We start from the raw sequence: 25306 nt of genomic DNA on the forward strand, positions 1-25306 counted from the left end.
AAGGGTATAGATATATTACTTACTTATATATTTTTCAGTGTCAACTTTTACTCTCAAATACCCCCAGGACAAGGAAAAATGTCTTTTGAGCAAATTTATTCAACACATTTGCTGGATGCCTGCTATGCGCCACAGACTTTAATAAGTATTGGAGATAAATGATAAATAAGCAAATACAGCAAATGTGTCAGATGATAGGTAAAGGAGGTACAGGCCTAGGGGAAATACAGCAAGGGCCCTAATAACCCAGTCCAAGGCACTCAGGGAAAGTTCCCCCAAAAAGGGGAGGAAAGAAAAAATATTCAGGTGGAGATCTGTGGCAGAGACATAAGTAGGAGCACATCATGAAGGGTCTTGTAAGCCTGGACAAACAGTCTACACCTCACCTGGAAAACAGTGTGGACCTCTGAAGGATTTTACATAGAGAAGGGCATAATCAAATTTTTGTTCTGAAAGAAAACTCTTGACTACAAATTGGAGAAGGACTGGTACAGGGCAAGGCTGCAGGCTGAAAGAGAAATCAGAAGGTTGGTATGTGGTTTGGTGAGAGATGATGTGATCTGAGCTAGTGTCAATGGCAGTCAAAAAGAAAAAAAAAAAAGGAAGGATCTCGGGTATTTATGAGACAGTACAGTGATGAACTGGATGCTTAGGCTTGGGCTGAGGAAAAGAGAAGAGTTGGGGATGGTGGCCAGAGTCCCCAGCTGTTTTCAGAACATGCCGATGGAATATGGAATTCCTTATCTGAAGCCAGAAGATGTTGGCCATTACATCAGTTCACAAATGTCCTGTGGTCATGGATCAATCACAGTTTCGGAACTCAAACCATGCCACAGACCCAGTAACTTAATTGAGAATATCCACTTTTGGGGTAGCAAGCAATAAGGATTATTCGCTTGATATCAGCAGAGAGTATCTGCTATGTAGGCGTGCAGGCTGCCAGTCCATTCATTAGTCCAGGTTCCATCCCATTAAGGGATTTAATTATTTTGAAGAGTTAATCCCCAAGACCTTGCCTAATGATGGTTATTCACAATTATGCACCCCATGGGTATGAAAAAAGCCATCCCTGTCAGGGGCAGATGAAAAGAGATGAATAAGCTCATCATACCCATGAAGGGACAGGAAATAGCAAGGAATTAATATCAGGAGCAGCATGCTTATTACAGGGATCTGGGCAGCTGGGTTCCTACAGTACTAGAAAGTAGCTTTAAGGCTGCTCCAGTGTCCAGTCTGGCTGCAAAAGGTGGGTGGACAACGTAATCTTGGCAGTGCATTCAGCAGTACTTGGAAGAGTGTGCATGGCACTGCAGGAGATGGTGGCCTGTGATGTGACTGGGGCAAGGGAGGAGTACCAGGAGGTGCCAAACACTCCAGCTCTTCCACAATCACTTATTCTGAGTGGGCAGAGAGCCCCACACAGAATGGAGGCAGAATTCCTTCACATACTCTCTCCCAGTGGTCTCAGCTTCCCCAGGAAGCAACCATGAGGATTTACTACATTGCTCCCCCAAAACCCCATGGCCTTAAGAAACAGCTCAGACTCTTTAGCCCTCTAATCCTACTTCTGAGAATTGATGCTGAGTGAATGAGCAAAAAGAAGACAATGGTTTGGGGCTTCCCTGGTGGCGCAGGGGTTGAGAGTCCGCCTGCCGATGCAGGGGACACGGGTTCGTGCCCCGGTCCGGGAATATCCCACATGCCGCGGAGCGGCTGGGCCCGTGAGCCATGGCTGCTAAGCCTGCGCGTCCAGAGCTTGTGCTCCACAACGGGACGGGCCACAACAGTGAGAGGCCCGCGTACCGCAAAAAAAAAAAAAAAAAAAAAAAAAGAAATATTTACTGCAGTAGAATTTACTTCTGAAAAAAAGAAATAGCTTAAATGTCCAATAATAGAGAAATATCAAGTTATCTACATTTAATCTGGTGTATATGCTACATTGTATATTATGCAACCAATTTAAAATAATGTTTACCAGGGTTTCTAATAACATGGAAAGATGCTTATGGTGTGACATTAAGTTCAAAATTAAGATACAAATTTCTTTATATGAGCCTATGTATGTAATTATGCATAAAATATCAAACCATTAAAAAATTTTTGTTGATGATCACATGGATGATTTTGTCCTCTTTCATTTCTCTGTAGTTTTCAAATTTTCTATAGTAAGAAGCTATTGGTATTATAATGAGAAAAAAATCCAACCTATTCTTTTTAAAAAAAAGTTCCAAAAACATCAATAGACCATAGGAAATACAGAGCGAATGTCTAGAGAGAAAACAATCAAGCGTATAGGTAAACAAAACTAAGACAACTTTAAAGAAAAGTTATTATTTAATGAAAATAATTGAGAAGAATGTCTTCGGGTTCATGATTTATTCATGTCTATATGATTGGATTCTAAAAGAAGCAAAGAGGTTAAACTCTTGCTAATCATAGTGTTTATGAGTTTATATATGAATGACGATTTTCCTTAGAAATATATTGGAAAGCAAGCAAGAACATAATTAGAATTACTCAACAGATGGGGGAGCAAAAGCACACAGAAGCAGCAGGAATTCACTAAGAACTGCATTGAGGGAGGACCAGAAGCCACAAGAGTCAGGAGGGCTCTGCTGAGAGCGGAGAGAAAGCTGCACAAACCTGTTCGCTGACAGCTCCTTTCATCACTGCTCTACCACTCTGTATTCTTATCACTGGTTTTTCTGTCTCCCCCACTACTCATTGCTCATTTGATTTTGTGTCCCCAGCAAACAGCACAGTACCTTGATAAATGTTTGTTCAGTAAAGGCGCATTCAAAATTAGTCTATGGCCACATTTCAAACAGGAGAATGCTAATTTATAAGCATGTGTCAAGTGTTGATTTTGTGGAACAAAAAAGATACTATTTTGAAAGAAGGGGACAGTCTTTTCATAAGATGACACTATTTTCATGTTGATACTGACCAGGAGTTATTCAGTCTGGAGATGAGAAGGCTGAAGAGAACCTACTGTTTATGTGGAACAGTGAAATAGAAGCTGTCACCCTTTTACATCATCAGTGAGAGAACAACTGGAATAAACAGGATTAAACCGAAACAGGTAAAATCAAGTTGACTAAGCAGAAAGGGACCAACTTGGTTCTATCCTGAAATCTATAAAAATCACACACTGTTTATTAGACTGGGATGGTTTAGAGCAGTAATTCTCAACCCTGGCTGCACAATGGAATCCCCAAGTTATCTTTTAAAAGGTATCAGACCCTAAGCCCCTCTCCAAATATTCTAATTTAACTGATCTGAGGTGAGCTTGGACATAGGTATATTTCAAAGGCTCCCCAGGTGATTCTTACTGGTCGTTATGGCTGAAAGTTGCCATACTGGGACAGAAGGGTAAGAATCTACTTGAAAATATGCACATTTTTCTTTCTCTTTTCTTCACCTAAACTTTGAAGAACCACCTGAATTATTATTCTGGGAAGAATTATCTTAACCTCCTTTAATATAAGTTGAGAACTTGATGGACAGCTGAAAGTTATTCCTGCTGTAAAATGATAAAGTAAATTCCTGTATGGAATTTGAAAGTAAATGTCTTGCACTAGAAAAACAAAAATCAAATGAAAACAGCAGCTATCTTTTATGAGCTCCATTATTTGCTGTTTCACAAACTATCTAATCAAATTTACAAAGCAATCAAATGAGACAGGCATTATTAAATCCATTTTATAGATGAGGGAATTGATGATCAGAGGGATTATGACATTTGCCCAGTGTGAACACAACTACTAAACTGCTGGTCATGTCAAATATGGTTGATGCCAAACCTGTGGTCTTTCCACTGTAGCAAATGCCTCCTAGATAGTTTGCCTTTTCCATAAAACCAAACTTTGAGAACTGAAAATAAAAAAAATAATGGATTCTAAACTGAGCCAAATAACAACAGAGCATCAGTATGTACCCTAATTATGTTCTAATTAATTTATACATGTTTTTTTTTCCCTATAATTCCATAAAAGCACAAAATAGACTATAGGAAGTTTGCCATAATATAGTAAAAATGTATTCAAGTCCTCAGATCTACATCAAAACAAAGGATGAAATGTGCATTTTCCATGTTGTGTCATAATATCCTACCTTCTCTGGCTGTCTCACTCCAACCTACTAATTACAATATACCAACCTCTTAATTACAACAGGTTGGAAGAATTTCAATTATTTAAAGGACCCCTCTCCACCAACTATGCTCATCTCCTTTCAGGCAAAATGAAAAGCAGGAACTATTGTGCTTTTATTTTTCCTAGATTACAAAATAGTAATAAAGAAAAGAAATTCTAATTAAATATTATGATGAGGCTGCAACATTTCTGGATACTTTTATCAGACTTTTACATGGAAACGACATTGTCAAAAACAGGATTCTCCCGGGTTCCAGAAATACCCGTGTTGCAGAGTAGATGCTGACCGTTTGCACGATGAATGAGTGTAAAGACTACTTCAGTAGACTTGGAGAGGGAATGGAACAGCAGGGATGGGAAAGAAAGGAAGAGTGGGCTTAGAAGGGCATTGAAGATGGAGAATCAATAAGATGGTGGAGACTGGGAATGAGAAGTACTGGAGTGTGTGGAGTCCTAGCTGACTCCACCAGACTGCAGGCTCCCTGAGGATGGCTAAGAGATATTACAGGTCAAAGTATGAAGTGATAGTAATAGAAAATGTTAACAATATCATTTATGAACAAATCATGAAGATAGCTATGAAACAAACATCACAAGGAAAGGGTTTATAGTTGGCTGAAACAAAAATCTCTCTTCTGTTGCTTAATCTACATTGATAGTCAGTTAGGAAGAATATTGCTAGGAAGGAATGAGTGGGCTACAAGACAGGGCCTGGAGACCTGAGTCACACAGGGATGCAGCTCCCTAATCAAGGGATGGCAGGATGCATCCCACCAAAGTGAGATCACTGAATGCTGCCTGGCCTTAGGGGACTTCAACTTAAACAAAAACAAGAAGCAAAACACCAACCAATTGACCAACTAACAAAAATCAGAAGTGGCTATAGGTTGGATAAGATCACATTACTTCCTGCGTATTCAAGATTCAAGATGTCAGTTGTCCAGAGGGATATATGTGTATGCATGTATATATGTATACATAGATAGACAGATGGGTGAGAGCAAGACACTGTGTGTGTGTTTGTGTGTAAAAATTTGTAATAAATAAAAGTTAGAATTCCATATATAATGATAATTTTCCTAATCCTTCTTATCTACCCAGAGTCTCACATTTGTAGAAATTATATTCCTCTTTTAATTTTACATGGTAACCATCTTGGATTCTAGTGTAAAGTACCCAGTAAGAACTCATTATTTGTTACTACAATTAAACTGACTCGAACTAAAGTTGCAGTGTGCACCTAAGTAAGTAAATGTGAATGATAACATTCATGAATTTAACAATAAACACTTACATAGGCACTAAATGGTCAAAGATTGTTCTATACCCTTTACATATATTAACTAATTTAATCTACACAACAACCTATGAGGGTAGATTCTGTTATCACCTTGATTTTGCTGATGAGACAACTGAGGCACAGAGAGTTTAGCGTCTAGCTCAAAGTCACACAGCTAATAAGTAGATAAAAAGAAATATAAACTATACTCCTGACTCATTTCTATAGTCTGTCTACCACTGACAGTCTGCCTACCACTTACTGTGTAGAGACAGGATCCTGGCTTATGCTTTCCAAAATAACCTCTTGGATCACTGAACTTTCAAACATGCTAGTTACTAAATTGAGCAAATACTGTTCAATTTTAAAAATCATAATTTTTCAAAATTAAACAATTGTGATGTATCATCCACTGGTAATCGTGGCTCACTGTAGGCCAGTAACTAATTGATTTCATATAAATACATCTCCTTAAGATTCAGTTGTTGTAGCTCATTCATTATTTTATTTGGTTTCTTCCAATGAACTCATAGAGAATAGGACTTTTTTGCTCAATGAATTAGGTAGCTCTACTAAGAAGCCTTTGTCAAATCATATTTCCTGGCTTTTCCTAAAGAGTCTTGATTTCATAAATCTCCATCATTTTATCCCATAAATTAGCAATCAAGTTGTCCTAGAAATTTAATGTTTCAGGGTCTAAACTCATCATTCGGACAGAAAGAAACAAAACCCTTAGCCCAACCATGTCTTTTGATTAAATATGAAAATATAATTTCCATGGAACTGTAGACCTCACTAGCCCTTAACATGACTGTGATCCAGAGCAAGGTCACTGCCCAGTTTCTTTCAGCACAGAAGGAAACAACCACAAAAAGATTAACAACACCCAGGGCGAAGTAGGAAAAACAAGATGAGTTTTTCAGGGCGGGAATTAAAATAGCGACCCTTTGGCAGCACAGATTAAAAGTGCATTTTTAATGAATGTGTCTATTTCCAGGCAAATGAAAAAAAAATGTAGGCATTCATCATCCTATTAATAATGACCATAGCTCACTCTTACAAAATGGCATCCGGAGAGGACACAGACATCCAGAGAACACACAGATGTCATGTGCCATGTTTATTTGTGTCCCTTTTCTGCTGAGCTGGGGCCTGCCTGCCACTGGCTATACCATTCCTTGGTGTATTTTGCTTACAGCTGCATTATGATAAGTAGATGGGCTGCTTTTCAGTTATAACTACTACTTATTTATTTACCATTTATGGTTTCCGTTTAGGACTTTTCAGGCTCTGTTGGTTTAGAAGTCTGTTAGAATAGTCCTGTTTGACTATTGTGCCTCTCAAAATAAAAATATTTTCTTTTAAAAATATATTAATGGAAAATAAGCTATGAACCTGAGCCAATTTTCTGAAACATCTTTTAAAAATTTTAATTAGCTCACTTGAGTAATTACAGTGTGAATTTCATTTTCTTAACATTCTTTTTTCTGTGTGCAATAAGTCAATCAATGACTATATCCCAATATTTATGAGGGCTTGGTAAAAATAAAAACATGCTAAAAGGTCCAAAGATTAGCCATCCAAAATTTGAAAGGTTGGGTAAAGTCTTTAATTTCCTATTTCCATTTGAAAGATAAAATCAGGTAAAATTTAAATCAAATAGGCTTTCAGAGAGTACCTTCCTTGGTAGAAATGGTAAAACTTGATGGCCTGGAGAGAACAGGATATGGATCTTTAAAGTGTACCTGGAGAGAAAAAGCTGGCAGCAAGGACCTGCTTTCTTTTTTCCATTCCTGATCTCTGTACAATTACCCCTATGGTGTGGTGAGAGGGCGGGAAGGAGTGAGCCAGGCTCTTGAAAAATAATCTCTAAAGGCCCAAGACATGTGGTATTTAGACAAGTTCTTCTGGGCCATTGAATCCTAAGTCCTTTTGCAAACACTGCTCTAGGGCTTGAGGGTCAGGGAGGGGAGATGGGAAATGGAGCAAACCAGGCACGCTTGTTCTTTCTTTAAAGACTACACTCCATGCCTGGTATTCAACTAGTGGCAGTCACTTGGCCACCAGTGGACCAGAGGAAGAGGAGAAAGGTTACTGTCTTGTTGAAGTTGCAACCCTCCGAACTCCGCTGTCAACCTCCCCCCTCCCTCCTGCTCACCACTCCTTCCAGGATATGGTACTCAGGGCCAAGAGCAGACAGGAGTAGGGAGAGCTGTTCATGAGAGATGGGTCTCACATCCTGCTTGAGTCCATTTAATTTCCTAAGCAGGTAAAGCCCCTCTATCCTTCATGTCTGCAAATGCAGCTCTCTCCTTGTAAAGAGGCAAAGTGAAATTAGCTCAAAACTCTGAAGAAAACCAACTGGTGTTAAACTGTAAAGGAGCCTGGTGCTGTTAGGGGAATGAGAGGCAGCAAAAAGCCATCGCTGGTGGGCGCAGAATGACTCTACCGGAAGATATCAGTTCACACTGGGGTCTCCTCCTAAAGGACTGCTGGGTGAGTTCAGTAAAAGCCAGGTTACTGACAGCAAATTGAAAAATTCCATTTCTTGGCAGTAGGCCAGCTGTTGGAGAGTGACTTGAATTAAGCTAAGTGTTACCTTCTTTCTGCATGTGTAACATCGACCTTAATTCACTCTAAAGCCATGCAACTGACAAACACTTTTTCCCTGACCAAACTCTAGCCAGGATCCTCTGAGTCTACTTCTCTACCAGCCCTCAACCTTGGCCTATAAGGACTGTAGACTCTCAACACAAATCATTTCATCCACCCTGCTCTGCCCTACCTCTGTCTCTCCTCCCCCATTAAAAGGCTTGAACAAACACTAACATGGTTTCTAACAGCTCAAGGCCACATCTCTAGGATGCCCTTAGCCCCCATTAAAGTGCCTGCCTAAGAAAGCTCAAGATTGCCAAAGAATAGGCTGTTCTGCCAACACCTGAAGATAGGCCCCTGTCTCCCAGCCTATGTGGGAGGGTAGGAGCCTAACTTGGAAAAGCACCAGCTAGCAATCCCAGATGGGGTTCACACATGGACCATTTTTTATAAATTTCTACTTCCCTGACCCTGTTCAGGCCCCTGTCACGCCCTTCCATCTCCCTCATTCTTCCTATATAAAGTACCCGGGCATCTCTGTACAAATCTAAGTTGAGTTCCCTTCACCTGGACCTCTTCCCTACTGCAACAGTATTACTGATTAAAATCTGTCCTGACCACTTTAACTAGCATCCAGCTTTGTTTATCTTTCCATTCAACAAATATTTATTACTCAACAAATATTTACTGAACACCCAGGATGCATCAAGCACCATGCTAGGCACTGTTAGGCAAAACAGACCTAGAGCCTCACGCATCCATTTCATCACTGCCCTGTGAGCAGTACTGAATACTGACCATGATGTGACTTCAGGAACCGTGACGCGGAAAGGCTGTGCCATTCTCTGATGACCCATCTTCTCCCAGAGTCTGAACACCAGGAGGGTTTGCTGGGCTCAGAGAGCAAGAGGTCAGAATGGTTTGGTTCAGCTCTTTTCAAAGGTTTGTGAGTATACAAACCACCTGGGAATTTGGCTGCCAACAATTCCTCCCATTCCTGTGTATGTTCGTCCTGGAGTCTCTTGTCCCTCCAGTGATTGTGGCCTGGCCATGTGACTTTTTCAGACTAACAGAATGTAGCAAAGTAAAGTTCTGGGAGCCCAGGAATTAAGAGGTCTTGTAGTTTTCATTTTCACTCTCCTGGGATCCAGCTGCCTTATAAAAAGCTTGGGTTAGATTACTGAATGATGAGTGTCCACATGCAGAGAATGAGATGTGTCCAGCCCTCAGGCAGTCCAGCTTCAGCTACCCTCCCACCTAAACACAACCTCATAAGTAATCCCGGCCAGCACTACTGAAGCAAAAGAACTGTCAACCAAGTCACAGAATCATAGGAAATAATAATGAATACGTTTTGGAGTTGTTTGTTATACCACAATAAAAAATTAAATAGAAACGACTGTTGTGAAAACTTAAAGCATGTGGCATTGTCTCTGGGACTCGGTGGTGGTAGGGGCTGGAATCCCATTCTGTTACTCAAGGCTGGAAGAACAGTGAAGAAATTGCTTTTGAGGCCTTGAGAAAGTAATGGTAGAAAGTTTGGCAACGCTACTGCCTGCTGTAAAGTAGGAGATAGAAAATATGACTTAGTGGATTTGGGGATCTGGCTAAGCAGATTGTTCAGTCAGATTATCAATCAAAGTTTTGGTGGTATATGATAAGAAGAAACTATTTCATTTTCATGCAGAATTTTGAGAGAAATGTAGAAAATCTAGGACAGTCTCTCAATTGAGCAAAAACATTCTCAAAATGAGAAATGACCTCAGGGTAAGGATCAAATCAAAGCTGTGGCTGTACGATTCCACGTTGAGACCTCTGAAGGATTAAAAGCGATGGTGGTGGTGGGCTGCCTCTCAAAAGGGCTCCTGGAAAATTCAAGGGTGAGGTTCCGAAGCATCTTGAGTCACAGTCCAAAGTAGAAAAAGACCACCTGTGAGTTTTTTGTGGTGTGGCCTTTTGCTAATAGAGTGGATTATAACTGGATACATAGAAAGTCTACAGAAGTTTTTAACGGGTTGTTCCATTTTGGACTAAAAAAGGACAGAGGTGGTTTAAAATGAAAAGAGGTCTCTGGGGCCTCAGATTTCTATTGGTAGAAAGCCAACCAAGGAAATAAGTCTGAAGCAAGCACAGGCTATTTCTTATGAAAAAGAAAGAAAAACACAGAGGGTGGAGCAAAGAGTTTCTGAGAACGGCAGATTAGGAAAGCACCCCCAGGAAGCAGAACTAGATCCCAGTCTAGAGACATTCCCTGTTCTCCAAGTTCGGAAAACTGGTGATGTGTGCCAGGTTGGCTTTTAAAACTGCTGTGGGTTCAATGACTAATTTGTGCTCTCTATTTCCCCCTTTTGAATAGAAGTATCTATCGTAGTTATCTCATCTCTATTTTGCCATTGTATGTTGGGGGTGTGCATTGGGGGGCATGTATCTTGTCTTTTTAGTTCACAGGTTTCCAAATCAAGAGAAGCCCTCATGAGGAGTCCTATTCAGATCCTGTTCTGATGCAGATGAAGAGATCCTAGACTTTGAGCCTTTTCTGTAATGGGATACAAGTTTTGGGGGATGAGAAGTGCATTTTGTATGTGGGAGAGACAGATGGATTGCTGTGGCCAGAGTGCACTGTGGTATATAATTTCCAAAGATGCCTGCCAACAATTCTCCACATTCCCATATGGATGCTACCCCTCTCATCTTGGATTTGTGACTTGCTTTGACCAATAGAATAGGGTGGAAGCAATTGGGATTCTAGAGCTCAGGTCTTAAGAGGTCTCACAGTTTCTGCTTTTGCCCTTTTAGGATATAACCACAGGTCAATAATTCAAGCCGCTTTACTGAATGATGATAGACACATACAGAGAGAGAGAAGTCCAGCCAGCTGCTAGACATTCCAGCCATCTGAGGTAAGATGCTCCTATGTGAGGAGTCATCTTGCACCCTCCAGCCCCAGGTAGGCCACCTCAGCCAACACTATTTAGATCAGAGACAAGTTCTCTGACAAACGCTGCCCAGAATCATGAATACAAAAATAATTGTTATTTTTATAAACCACTAAGTTTTGGGATGATAAATGCTGCAATAAGTACCTGAAGCACCTGCTTCAGCAGAGGTAGAACAGTGCAGAATATAATTAGTAAAATTATCCAATTCTTCTTAGTATAGCCTTTATGGGATTTTTGTTTATTTGTACCTATTTTCTAATATCTTTTGACTTTAAAATAGTATAATTGAAGCAAATCAAAGCACCAATGAGGTAATGATTATAGGCTTAATGCCAACACATTTTGTATACAAACAGACAAAACTAATTTTATCCTTGACCCCCCCATAGGACATTTAAGTGTAGGGCAATGGTCATATACTTGATAGCTCAGTGCTATCATGGTTGTACCAACATAAAGAAAAACATGTTAAAGATTACCAGGATCGGGGTGGTGGTGTGATGAATTGAGCGATTGGGATTGACATGTATACACTGATGTGTATAAAATTGATGACTAATGAGAACCTGCTGTATAAAAAAATAAATAAATAAAATTCAAAAATTAAAAAAAAAAAGATTACCAGGATCATTTTCTTATCTCCAGGACATTTCATTCAGAAATCATTCAGATCATTTAGTCAGTTTTCTAAAGGCCGTTCTTATAACCAGTAAATTTCTTTTTCCTCTTCACTCAAATATGACAGAGTCAAGAATATACAGCTATACCGGGAAGTGTGACTCCACTATTAAAAAAGTTGGCTCTGAGCCACAAAGACAAATTAGGACACCAATTAACCAATTAAATGTCTCAGCAAGCAGTTACAGAATTGAAACTGTAAACATGCAGGTTGTGCAAAGCAGAATTCTGGGGTGTGCCATCAGTGGACACCACAAGACACCTCTGAAGTTGTCCGATACAGCAGTGCTGCATAGAGAGCCTCTTGTTTGCAAACATGAGATGTGATTTTGCCCTTGAAAGCACTGCATTCTAGTAGAAGCTGAGCAACCTACGATTAACAATGGCACATACATATAAATGTAATACTGGACATGAACTATGGGTATAGATAGACTGAAAAAATGAGCTTGAACTTGAGGAGTGGAAGCAAGAATACTGAGTATAAAATGCACATAAGTAAAATTTTCACACACATTAGAGGATGCAGCTTACCTGACATGCTGATGGATGACTGTGGTTGAGATCCCAATGGGAAGATACTATGTCAACAGACTTTTTGGCCATGCTGAGTAAATTCATCCAGCCTTGGAAAAGTGATAAGTGAAATGGTGCATTTTCTGAATAGGTAAGGCCTTCAGGAATATTTTCCACCAGGGCAATTCTTAGAAAAGATTTTGAAAAACAAACAAACAAAATCTAGTCAAATTTGAAGCCACAGATCTTTACACATGCATACAGAGACATCTGAAAAATACTCTTTACTCTTTCTGAATGTATATGTTCCTCATAATTTACATTTTTCAACAAAGGCATTTAACATTTCCCCTATGCTAATCTACTGTGTTCTGAGAGTTTATGTTCAATTTCTCCTCAGTTAGCACTCATATTTCAGAAAATCATGGTATATGTCCCTAATGTCCAGTGCCAAAATAGCCTTGAGAAAAAGTCCAGAGCTTCCCACACAAGCATCTTCCTCTAGTAATATCTCCAGTTTCTAGTACAATGTTGGACATATATTAGAACTAGTTTAGAAACTAAAATATTATGTTTTATTACTACTAGAAAATAAAAATAGTAAATGCTATTACTATTGCTTAAAACCTCTGTTAGTGCTTCCCAGCCTAAGGCATAAAATGATACTAAGAAGGAAATTTAAAAACCGGTCTGTTGGGCTTCCCTGGTGGCACAGTGGTTGAGAGTCCGCCTGCCGATGCAGGGGACACGGGTTCGTGCCCCGGTCCAGGAAGATCCCACATGCCGCGGAGCGGCTGGGCCCGTGAGCCATGGCCCTGAGCCTGCGCGTCCGGAGCCTGTGCTCCGCAACGGGAAGAGGCCACAACAGTGAGAGGCCCGTGTACCACAAAATAATAATAATAATAATAATAATAAATAAATAAAAACCGGCCTGTTGCAGGGCTTTATTAAAGTTGGAGATAGGGAATATATAAAATAACAGTAATAACCAAGCCCTAAATAAACTACAATCAGCAATAACCTAATAAATGTGTCTTTTCTTTTTATACTTCCTTATTGTTGACAACATATACACTGTGGCTTGCGTTGGTGCTGCAGCTAAGGCTGTGTGATTTTCACTTCTAAGTTAGCCAGGTGACACATAACATTTTAGTTTTTTAAATTTATTTTTAAAATCTTTTTATTTTTATTTTATTTTATTATTACTTTTTAAAATCTGAATACCATGGGCCATCCTTGAAAGGTCACTGGCATGGAAGTTCAATATCTTAGTTCCCTGATGAGGGAACGAACCTGGGCCCTCAGCAGTGAAAGCTCAGAGTCCTAACCACTAGACTACCAGGGAATTCCCTGACTTTTCTTTTTATAAATTTATTTATTTATTTTTGGATGTGTTGGGTGTTTGTTGCTGCATGTGGGCTTTCTCTAGTTGTGACAAGAGGGGGCTACTCTTTGTTGTGGTGCGCAGGCTTCTCATTGCGGTGGCTTCTCTTGTTGCAGAGCACGGACTCTAGGCACGCGGGCTTCAGTAGTTGTGGCACATGGGCTCAGTAATTGTGGCTCACGGGCTCCAGAGCACAGGCTCAGTAGTTGTGGCGCACTGGCTTAGTTGTTCCGTGGCATGTGGGATCTTCTGGACCAGGGCTCGAACCCATGTCCCCTGAATTGGCAGGTGGATTTTTAACCACTGTGCCACCAGGGAAGTCCCAATAACATTTCAATAAAGGAATAAACAGGGTTTTTTTTTCCAGTTTAAGAAATGTAAATTCTCCTGCAACTCTTGACAAGAAACTCCAAACTCTTATGAAGATAGGGTTAGGGTAAGGGTGTAAGCCCTTCTAGAACAGATCTTTCTATTCAAAGCTATGCATCCCTAGTGCTGGATACATAATTAGGGCTCAAGAAATACCTATAGAATGAATCTCAGCTTCTAATACAGAATCCAGAACTTCTGTTTATTTTAATGAGACTTGTTCCATTTAGCCAATTTTAGAAACAAAAACAATACTCTCAGTAATATGTTTGTGTATTTGATGAATATCATAGCCAAAATGGGGTTGGGTATATGTCTTAGAGACATTCAAAATTTTAGGGTCCAATCATCCAACCACTACCCACAAATGAATTAAATCTGGTTGAGACCTTATGAGCACAGGACAAGCAAGTCATTTACTGTACCTAACACAGAAATGACTATGACAAAACTCCCTAGTCCTCTGGAATTTATAATCTAGTGAAAGAGCCAGTCTCATACGTAATGATTTAAATAGGAGGTAGGCTCTAATAAATGGCAAAACAAGAGTAAGAATTAATTAGATGGATAAGGCACCATCTGAAGTACCACTGGAACATCAGCAGTGAGGAAAAAATAATTAGGTTGGGAGCATCTGGAACTGGAGAAAGTGGGACTTGAAATGAGTCTTCAAAGATATAATTTTTATGGGTCAGCTGGAAGAGAAAGATATTCTAGGTGTATTTGGATACTTGAGAGTTGGTTGGCCAAGGGAAGTGTGAGGTAAGAGAGTTATGGCAGGGGCTTGCCATGGTGGAGAAGACTGGCAGTGTCTGTAGGGACCACATTGTAGAGGTTGTGAACCAGGAAGAGAAGTCTGGACTTAATTTTGATGCTTTTGAGAGCAACCAAGTACATTTTAGGGGTCTAACTCTGACAGCACACATGTATACTACTGGAAGGGAGATGACAATCAGTAGAGGGTAGAGGGTCCATTAAAACTGACGAGGAACACGGGAAAGGGGTGAGCATTGAGAGAGATTATCAAGGGGAAAAAAAAGAAGAGAAAACGAGCCCAAAGCCTAATGTGGGGGGAATGCCTACATTTTTCTGGTTAGTAGAGTGTGAAATGGATGACAAGATTCAGAAGGGACCAAAAGAGAAGCAGGAAGACAAGAGAGGTCCAGGAGAATGCAGTGTTTGGGAAACCAACGAGAGAGAGGGTCAAAAAGGTGGAGAGATCTACTTCAAAACCTTTGAAGGCAACAGACAGAAGTTGAAGTTGGATATTTTAATTCTATCCACACTTAAAGTCCAATTATTTATGTAGATAGAAGGTAGACATAGCATGAATAAATGATCCCAAATAATCAGCAGTTTTAGCCTCCCCTATGACTAAGGAATATGTTTAAAAATCAAACAAAAAAAGAATCCAAGCAAACAAAACAAAAATAGAACATCATTTAACAAACAGAACTAACTAGTTTCAATTTTACTTCAATATAAAAGCCATGCTGAGAAAGACAAAGAAGAATCAAGAAGCCCAGATAAACCAAATATACAAAATAAAGGATATACAGTAATTGTACAGTTGTAGGTGGCTCTGCACCACCCCTTTCTTCATACCACCTACATGGTTTCTGATAGGCATACAATAAGGATTCCCGATTTCTTTCAGAAATCTTTAGACCAGATATTCCTAACCTTGGATCCATGAATAGAATTTAGGGGGACCTATGAGCTTGATCTTTATTTTCCCTCATTTCTAACTGAAATTTAACATTCCTTTCAGTTATGGACATAGGCAAAAAATGACAGGAATATTAAAAGAACCTGTGATTCTGTCACCATTTAGAAAATTTACTAACATCGATCCATCCATTCCTGAGGGTCAGTCCCGGCTGGGACAACATTTTATCTGCCAGTCTGACCCTGATATTAGGTGGAAACTCCAAAAGTTACAATTAGGCCCACAAACCCCGATGCCCCAACTCCTAGAGGTGGCCTTTGGGGTATTTGATAATTGAGATCCAGCTGAGAAGAAGAGAAAACCCGATGTGAAAACACTCAGGCCAGGGCTCAAGTTAAACTGATGGCCATAGCTGTCAGCCATGCCTTGCAACCTCAGGACAAACCAAGGGGGCCAAGGAAGTTTAACCAACCACCTGGAGGTAAAACGAGCAAGGGGAAATGCTTCAAATGCAAGTCAACTGGCCAGTGGGCCCCCAAATGCCAAAAAGAACCCCTTGGTCCATGCCCAGTCTGCAAACAAACAGGTCATTGGAAGTGGGACTGTCCCCAATCCTGAAGGGGAAGGGGGGCTCCTGCTCCTAAGATGGCCATGGATGACTGAGGTGGCCTGGGCATTCTGGGAGCTTCCCCTTCGCGAGATGTCTATCTCCTTCGAGGAGCCCTGGGTGGTCCTTGACGTGGCAGTAAGAAAACCAGTTTTTTAATTGATACGGGGGGCCACTTACTCTGTCCTGATCTCTCACGCTGTGCCTCTTTTCTCCAAAAGCTGTACTGTGACTGGTGTCAAAGGAAAGCCTCACACTTGTTTCTTCATTGGCCTCTCTCTTGTCAATTTGAACAGCATATGATCTCACACGCCTTTTTAGCTGTGCCTTGAGTGTCCTAACCCACTACTGGGAAGAGACTTTCTGGGCTCCTTCAGAGTCATATTACGGTTAGGAGGACCCGAGCAGCCCCTTTTCTTGATTCTGACTAAGGCAAATCAGCTGGAAGAACAAGGGTCTATTCCCAGTCATATTCTACACGCAGTTAACCTTCCTTAATTTCCTCGGGACAAAAGAATCCCTGGGAGGCTATAAATGCCCAACCTGTAAAAACTAGCCTTAAGCCAGAAGTCACTTATCCTAACAAGAGACAGTACCCTATAAAGTTGGAAGCAAGAAAGGTTTGCAACTGCCCATAGATCATTTCTTAAAACATGGCCTGTCAGTATCCATGCAATGCCACTCTTCTGCCAGTTGTTAAGCCAAATGGGGAATACTGTTGCAAGACCTTAGAGCAGTAAATGATGCAGTAGTCCCTATACATCCACTTGTGACCAATCCTTATAATATATTAGTCCAGATTCCTGAAGATGCCAAATGGATTACTGTGCTTGACACAAGGATGCCTTCTTTTGCATCCGAGTTCATCCCTCATCTCAGTATCTGTTTGCCTTCGAGTGGACAAACCCCCACTCGGGCCAAATGCAACAATATACCTGGACAGTATTGCCTCAGAGGTTTCAGGACAGCCCATACTTGTTCTTCCAGGCCCTAGGAAAGGAACTAAGGGAAATATACCTAAAATAAGGGGCCATTCTACAGTATGTAGATGACATACTAATATGTAGCCCCACCATGGAGACCTCAGATCAGAATACCATTAAAGTCCTTAATTTCCTTGGGACCTAGGGCTAGAGGATCTCCCAGAAAAAAGCACGAATCTCAAAGCAGCAAGTTAAATATCTGGGATATATTATAAATCCTGGAAGAAGACAGTTATCTCCAGATAGAAAAGAGGCTACATTAGGCCTAAGCCGTGGGCACCAAAAGGAAAATTCTCAAATTACCCAAGGGAACAACAGGGCAGATCGAGAGGCAAAGAAAAGAGCCCTGATGCCCATACCAGGTAGAAACCAACACTGAGAAAATTTGACAAGAAGCCACTTGGCTTCAGCAGACAATCAACCACCAATCCTCACTATCAAATATGGGCAGGGGAACTGAAAACTGGTTCTCTAGTTTGTTCTCTTGAATCCCACAAGGTATAAAAGACTTTCTGGCAGGAGGCTGTCATTTTCTTATAACCTTTTCTTTTCAGTCATACTGATCTAGGCCATATTTCGTCTAGTACTCCATTGTCTTCCCTACTGTTGTAAACCTGTGACTAAGACTTTTTGGTCCAAGGAGACCTGGGACCAACAGGTCCAGACCTTCCATTCTAAGAATAGAGAAAATTATTAAACTTTAACCCTGAGATTAACAAAATATACATCCAAGCAGAATGGCTTCTTGGCAGGGGCAACATTGTCTCCCCTGTCTGGTCAACAGTTAAGGAAACCCTCCCAAAGTTAACCTGGTTCTTTCCCTTTCTTGGCACTTTAATGGCTATTGTTCTTCTCCTTTTTAGCCCTTGTTTGTTTAAGCTTTTGATTAAGTTTGTGTCTTTTATGCTCCAACAGTTTAAAGTAAGGCTCATGATGACTCAAGGAATTCAACCCTTTCCAGCAGAGAGTGGCCCAGGTCCCTACAGGTCCTTGGGACAGTCAGCGAGGGACTCATACACCTCTGGGGTCAGCTAGGGTCTGCGGCCCCTGTCCAGCAGGAAGAAGTTTCAGAAGAAAAGACTTCTGGCCCTTGACCCCTTAAGAATAAGGGTGCAGAGTCTCTTAGCGGGGAATGAGACAGGCTTGGACTTGGGACCGTTTGCTGCAGTGCTGCAATGCTTGTATCTGGACACACCTCTCCTTGAGCAACAAAATACAAATAAACTATATGGGACTAAAAATAACTGTGTTCATGTGCAGTTGGGGCAAATTCTGGACAAAAGATACAATGAGACCAGAAAACCCAACTGCCACTTCTGAAGAGCCTGGAGCAGAGCAAAAACAGGGTGTTGGGAGCAAAAGCAGGGTACTGAGCATGCCCCCTACACTCAACACCACCTGAGGGGTGGGCAAAACACCTAAGCCACCCCTCTGGCCTGACGCCTGGACACACCTCCAGCCTCACCCCATATAAGGAACAGGCTTGTCCCCCACAGCGAGCAAGTGAGTGAGCAAGGGAAGCTGTTGCCTGTTCTTGCTCCCCGCTGCTGCAGCAGGGACCCAATAAAGCCTTGCCTGAAAAAAAAAGAATTTTCATACCATGGTACGGTAACTATTGCTGATATCTCCAAGTATTTATCACTACTTTGAAATTATGGTAGTCATCAGATCTTGTTACTTCATGAATAAGTAGAGCAAAATATACATTACTATATCACAAATTTGTTTTTTTATATTTTTGATAACTTTATTTCATTACTGGTTTTCTTTGCAATCCTATGTATTTCAATTTATGCGTTTAAAACATTATTCAAGGAAGGAGTCCACTGGCTTCATCAGACTGCTAATAGGGCCTGTGGCACAAAAAAGTTAAGAAGTTACTCATCAGATGGATAATATATCTATTCATTTTTTTTCTACTTCACACGCATTCTTATAAGATTTTTTTCCATTATTGAAGCCTTAAAGGAGGTAAGATTATCAAGAGACATTTTCAAGAGAAGAGAACTGGGTTGAAGCCTAATATGGAAAATATCTAATCACTTCTGGTTGGTAGAGAAAGTGGGGCAGGTAAAGAAGACAGAAGAAAGTACTGGAAAGATTGGAAGAGTGAAATTCCCTGGAAGCCAAAGAAGACCAATTTTATCATTATTTGGTTTTTTACTAAACAGAAAAGTAAATTAGGAATTTATACTAAAAATAGAGACACCACCAAAGGTCTGGAGACCACACCTATGTTTGGTAACGAATTCTGGGGAAAACCTGCTCACCTCCTCACTTTCCTCCTTTCTTATTTTACCTGGAGATCTTAATTGCTCCTTTTGTAACACAATGCTTGTTTCCTAAGCCCTGCTAAAAAAGGCCTTTAGAAATCAGTCTTGAAATGACTTATTTCTACGACCTATCATTTTATTTCCTTTAACAAGCAACAGCTAACTACACTGCAGAGGCCTGATCTAATTAGCATACATGCAGAGCTCATTTCCATGGATAGCAGCTCTTGTTATACTCTTCTTTCTCAAGCAAGGAAAAAAGTAGGCAGAACTCATTAAAATTCACCTTTGGGCAAATTTCTGGAATGCCTCCATGCCTTTTTTCAGTTTTGATTTTTCTTTTGGATCCAAGATCCAATCAATGTTTACTTGTTGCACTTAGTTGTCTTATCTAGGAGAGTTCCCCAGCCTATTCCTGTTTTATTTGCTTACCAAGATGTCAACAATTCAGAAGAGCCCAGGTCAGTTGCTTTGCTAAATACTCCTGGATTTGATTTGCTTGGTTGTTGCCTCATAATTAGATTTAGGATAAGTATTTTTGGTAGGAACAGTACATAGGTGATGTGTCCTTCAAAGTGCATCATATGAGGTGTCACATGATAGTGGGTTGTCCCACTACTGGTGATGTTAAGTTTGGTCACTTGGTTAAGGGGGTATGTCAGATTTTTCAATTGAGCAGGACCTTCCTTCCCTCTATAATTAACAAATGATTTGTGCAGACGTATTTTCAGATGGCATGAATATTCCCTAACATTTCACTCATTGATTTGGCTTCTATCTATTTATGATTCTTAACTGAATCTATTTTTATTATACTTATAATTTTCTATCATTTCTTTTATATGTGTTCATTGGTAATATTTTGTAAGGAAAATCTTTTTCTTCTCCCATTATAACTTTTTACATTTTAAAAGATATTATTTTATCAGTACGGATTCTTTTTTTTATTTCAAAATGTTATCATCTACTTTGTGATGCCCAACTTGTTGCATACATGGCCAGTGGAGGCCCCTAAAAGTTGTCTCCTGTGTCCTTTTGATATGTCTTTCAGTTTTTGAACACTTTCTTATTTTTTGTCACCAGATGTTTCAACTACATTAACTTCTAAACCAACTTTCAAAGACAACTGCAGAGAACACGATGGCAAGTTTGAGTTGACAACAGCAGATCCCTGTTTGTATAAATCTAGAAAGTTCAGACTAAAGCCTCATTAATTCCTGGTCTATAATTGTATTAAGTGAAGAACAACTATGCTTTTCTTTACGGAGAGAGGCAGTATAGCAGTAGAAATATTATTATTGTAGCTAGGATCCTTTCTTTGTATATTAAAGTTTAAAAGTACTTTCACAGGTATTATACACATCATCATCACCAAGAAACACAGTGAAATAGGCATGATCTCAATTTTGGAGGCAAAGAGAGCAAGGCTCCCAGTGGTTAGGTGTCACCCAGATGGACAGAGTGCTACAGAGCAGGGATTTAAATTCAGGTTTGTCTGAGCTCATGTGCATTTCACAACACTAGTTTAGGTCCTGGTCTTATCTGAGAAGGTTCTCCACATACTTTGGGTCTATGGAGGGAACAGGTAGAGTGATGCTGAAGAGCAGAAGCTGCTGCACTAGAGGGAAGGTCAGCTTGGATTGAGATCTGAACTTTGGAGAAGAGGGGAAGATGCTCCTCACTCTACTCTCCACTCTGTCCATGTCAGCAAGGACATCTACAGTGACAGAAAGACACACTTGTCCTTGCCTCAATACTTCCTCATACTGGCCTAGAAAGGAAGAAACCATCAGAGGAGAAAGGAGCCCAGAGAGGATGAAGACAAAAGAAGTAAGAAAAAGGTACAACTCGATGCATCTACCTTTTTGATATTTTACCAATATAAAATGTGAACAAAGAAGTAGGAGTTCATGGATGAAAAGACCATGACACTGTCCTCAAAGAGCTAAAACACACTAAGCCAGATGATTGAAAACAAATGGCTAAAATGCAAAAGGTCTAATGGAAAAACATCTGCATTCAAGGTGGTTATTACCCTCTGACACCTGGCAAAATAGTAATTACACTATTACCATTAATACTTTAACTGAACAATATTTATTGAGTGCTTATTTTGTGTCAGGCACTATGTTAAGAAGATTCACTGACTACGTTAATTAATGTTTACAAGAATTCGTAGAAGCAGGTACTATAACTATTCCCATTTTAGGGATGAGGAAACTGAGACATAAAGGAGTTTAAGTAATGTGTCCAAGTGCTAGTGACTGATGGAGCCCAGATTGAAGCCTGGGTAGTATGACTGCGGACTATATCCTCTTAACCACTATGCTCCACTGTCACTTCCAATTTTCAAAGCAAAAAACACAGGCAGAGGTACAAAATGCAATTTTCTTCCTATATTCTCAATGTATCTTTGATAAATCAGGTGCATAAATACCCTGGGGGATATCCATGACAGTAAATGCTAGAGTCCCTTTCTGTTAGGATTTATTCTCTTACCATCAGTTTTTCATTTGTTTTTGTTTTTTTCCGTTTGCTTGTTTGTTATTTTACAAAACAAAATCAACTTCAACCATAATTTAAAAAAAATTTTATTTTATATGGGAGTATAGTTGACTTACAATATTGTGTTAATTTCAGGGGTACAGCAAAATGATTCACTTACACATATACATATATCTATTCTTTTTCAAATTCTTTTCCATTTAGGATATTAAAGAATATTGAGCAGAGTTCCCTGTGCTATACAGTAGGCCCTTGTTGGTTACCTACTTTAAATACAGTATGGTAAATATGTTAATCCCAACCTCCTAATGTACCCCTCCCCCCCCCAACTTTTCCCTTTGGTAACCATAAGTTTGTTTTCTAAGCCTGTGAGTCTGTTTCTGTTCTGTAAATAGGTTCATTTATATCATTTTTTTTAGATTCCACATATAAACAAAATATGATATTTATCTTTCTCTGTCTGACTTCTCTTGGTATGATAATCTCTAGGTCCATCCATGCTGCTGCAAATGGCATTGTTTCATTCTTTTTTATGTCTGAGTAATATTCCATTGTATATATGTACCACATCTTCTTTATCAATTCCTCTGTTGATGGACATTTAGGTTGCTTCCATGTCCTGGCCACGGTAAATAGTTATGCAATGAACACTGGGGTGAATGCATCTTTTCGAATTATGATGTTCTGTGGATATATGCCCAGGAGTGGGATGGCTAGATCATATGGTAGCTATATTTTTAGTTTTTTAAGGAACTTCCATACCGTTCTCCATAGTGGCTGTACCAATTTACATTCCCACAAACAGTGTAGGAGGGTTCCATTTTCTCTACATCCTCTCCAGCAATTATGGTTTGTAGATTTTTTTTTTTTTGCGATACACGGGCCTCTCACTGTTATGGCCTCTCCCATTACGGAGCACAGGCTCAGGACACGCAGGCTCAGCGGCTATGGCTCACGGGCCCAGCTGCTCCAAGGCATGTGGGATCCTCCCGGACCGGGGCACGAACCCGTGTCCCCTGCATTGGCAGGCGGACTCTCAACCACTGTGCCACCAGGGAAGCATATAGATTTTTTGATGATGGCCATTCTGACCAGTGTGAGGTGATACCTCAGTGTAGATTTGATATGAATTTCTCTAGTAATTAGTGATGTTGAGCATCTTTTCGTGTGCTTTTTGGCCAGCTGTATGTCTTCTTTGGAGAAGTGTCTATTTAGATCTTCTGCACATTTTTTGATTGGGTTGTTTGGGTTTTGTTTGTTATTGAGCTGCATGAGCTCCTTGTATGTTTTGGAGGTTAATCCCTTGTTGGTTGCTTTGTTTGCAAATATTTTCTCCTATTCTGAGGGTTGCCTTTTAATTCTTTTAATGGTTTCCATTGCTATGCAAAAGATTTTAAGCTTACTTAGGTCCCATTTGTTTATTTTTGTTTGTATCTTCATTACTATAGGAGGTGGGTTAAAAAAGATGTTGCTTTATGTCAAAGAGTGTTCTGCCTATGTTTTTCTCTAAGAGTTTTAAAGTGTCTGACCTTACATTTAGGTCTTTAATCCATTTTGAGTTTATTTTTGTGTATGGTGTTAGGTAGTGTTCTAATTTCATTCTTTTACATGTAGCTGTCCAGTTTTCCCATCACCACTTATTGAACAGACTGTCTTTTCTCCATTGCATATTCTTGCCTCCTTTGTCATTGATTAGGTGACCATAGATGTTTATCTCTGAACTTTTTATCCTGTTTCACTGACCTATATTTCTGTTTTTGTGCCAGTACCACACTGTTTTGATTATTGTAGTTCTGTAGTACAGTTCAAAGTCAGGGAGTATGATTCCTCCACCTCCATTTTACTTTCTCAAGATTGGTTTGGCTATTTGGGGTCTTTTGTGTCTCCATACAAATTTAAAAAAATTGGGGCTTCCCTGGTGGTACAGCAGTTAAGAATTCGCCTGCCAATGCAGGGGACACAGATTCGAGCCCTGGTCCGGGAAGATGCCACATGCCATGGAGCAAATAAGCCCGTGTGCCACAACTACTGAGCCTGTGCTCAAGAGCCCATGAGCAGTAACTACTGAGCCCCCATGCCACAACTACTTAAGCCCGTCTGCCTAGAGCCCACGCTCCACAATGAGAGAAGCCACCGCAATGAGAAGCCTGCGCAGCACAATGAAGAGTAGTCCCCACTCAATGCAACTAGAGAAAGCCCATGCGCAACAATGAAAACCCAATGCAGCTAAAAATAAAATTAATTAATAATATTTTATTTTGTTCTAGTTCTGTGAACAATGCCACTGGTAATTGGAGAGGGATTGCACTGAATCTGTACATTGCCTTGGATAGTATAGACATTTTCAAAATATTGATTCTTCCAATCTAAGAACATGGTATAGGTTTCCATTTGCTTGTGTCATCTTTGATTTCTTTCATCAGCATCTCATAGTTTTCAGAGGTACAGGACTGTTTCCTCCTTAGGTAGATTTTTTTTTTTTTTTAACCTCCTGACATTTGACACTTTTTATCTCCATTGACCACTCCCCCTTCCCTGAAGTTGAATTCTTTTTTTAAAATTTTGAATTTTATTTATTTTTTTTATACAGCAGGTTCTTATTAGTCATGAATTTTATACACATCAGTGTATACATGTCAATCCCAATCACCCAATTCATCACACCACCATTGCCAACCCCCTGCAGCTTTCTCCCCTTGGTGTCCATACATTTGTTCTCTACATCTGTGTCTCGACTTCTGCCCTGGAAACGGGTTCATCTATTCCATTTTTCTAGGTTCCACATACACGATATTTGTTTTTCTCTTTCTGACTTACTTCACTCTGTATGACAGACAGTCTCTAGATCCGTCCACGTCTTAACAAATGACCCAATTTTTTTCCTTTTTATGGCTGAGTAATATTCCATTGTATATATGTACCACATCTTCTTGAAACATTCATCTGTCGTTGGGCATTTAGGTTGCTTCCATGACCTGGCTATTGTAAACAGTGCTGCAATGAACACTGGGGTGTATGTGTCTTTTTGAATTATGTTTTTTTCTGGGTATATGCCCAGTAGTGGGATTGCTGGGTCATATAGTAATTCTAATTTTAGTTTTTTAAAGAACCTCCATACTGTTCTCCATAGTGGCTGTATCAATTTACATTCCCACCAACAGTGCAAGAGGGTTCCCTTTTCTCCACACCCTCTCCAGCATTTGTTGTTTATAGATTTTCTGATGATGCCCATTCTAACTGGTGTGAGGTGATACCTCATTATAGTTTTGATTTGTATTTTTCTAATAGTGATGTTGAGCAGCTTTCGTGCGCTTCTTGGACATCAGTATGTCTTCTTTGGAGGAATGTCTATTTA

At 40.0% G+C, this 25306-nt stretch overlaps 1 protein-coding gene across 1 annotated transcript in view; it reads right to left on the reverse strand.

Annotated features, from left to right (window-relative positions):
• Nucleotides 1-25306, reverse strand: part of PLD5 (phospholipase D family member 5) — a 493927-nt gene that overhangs the window by 194330 nt on the left and 274291 nt on the right. Inside the window, exon 3 of the mRNA XM_060010723.1 lies at nucleotides 12180-12348. Coding sequence (XP_059866706.1) covers nucleotides 12180-12348 — 169 coding nt within the window. The remainder of the gene's footprint in view (nucleotides 1-12179; nucleotides 12349-25306) is intronic.

This window comes from Delphinus delphis, chromosome 1, assembly GCF_949987515.2.
Source record: "Delphinus delphis chromosome 1, mDelDel1.2, whole genome shotgun sequence".
Classification (NCBI taxonomy): Eukaryota; Metazoa; Chordata; class Mammalia; order Artiodactyla; family Delphinidae; genus Delphinus; species Delphinus delphis.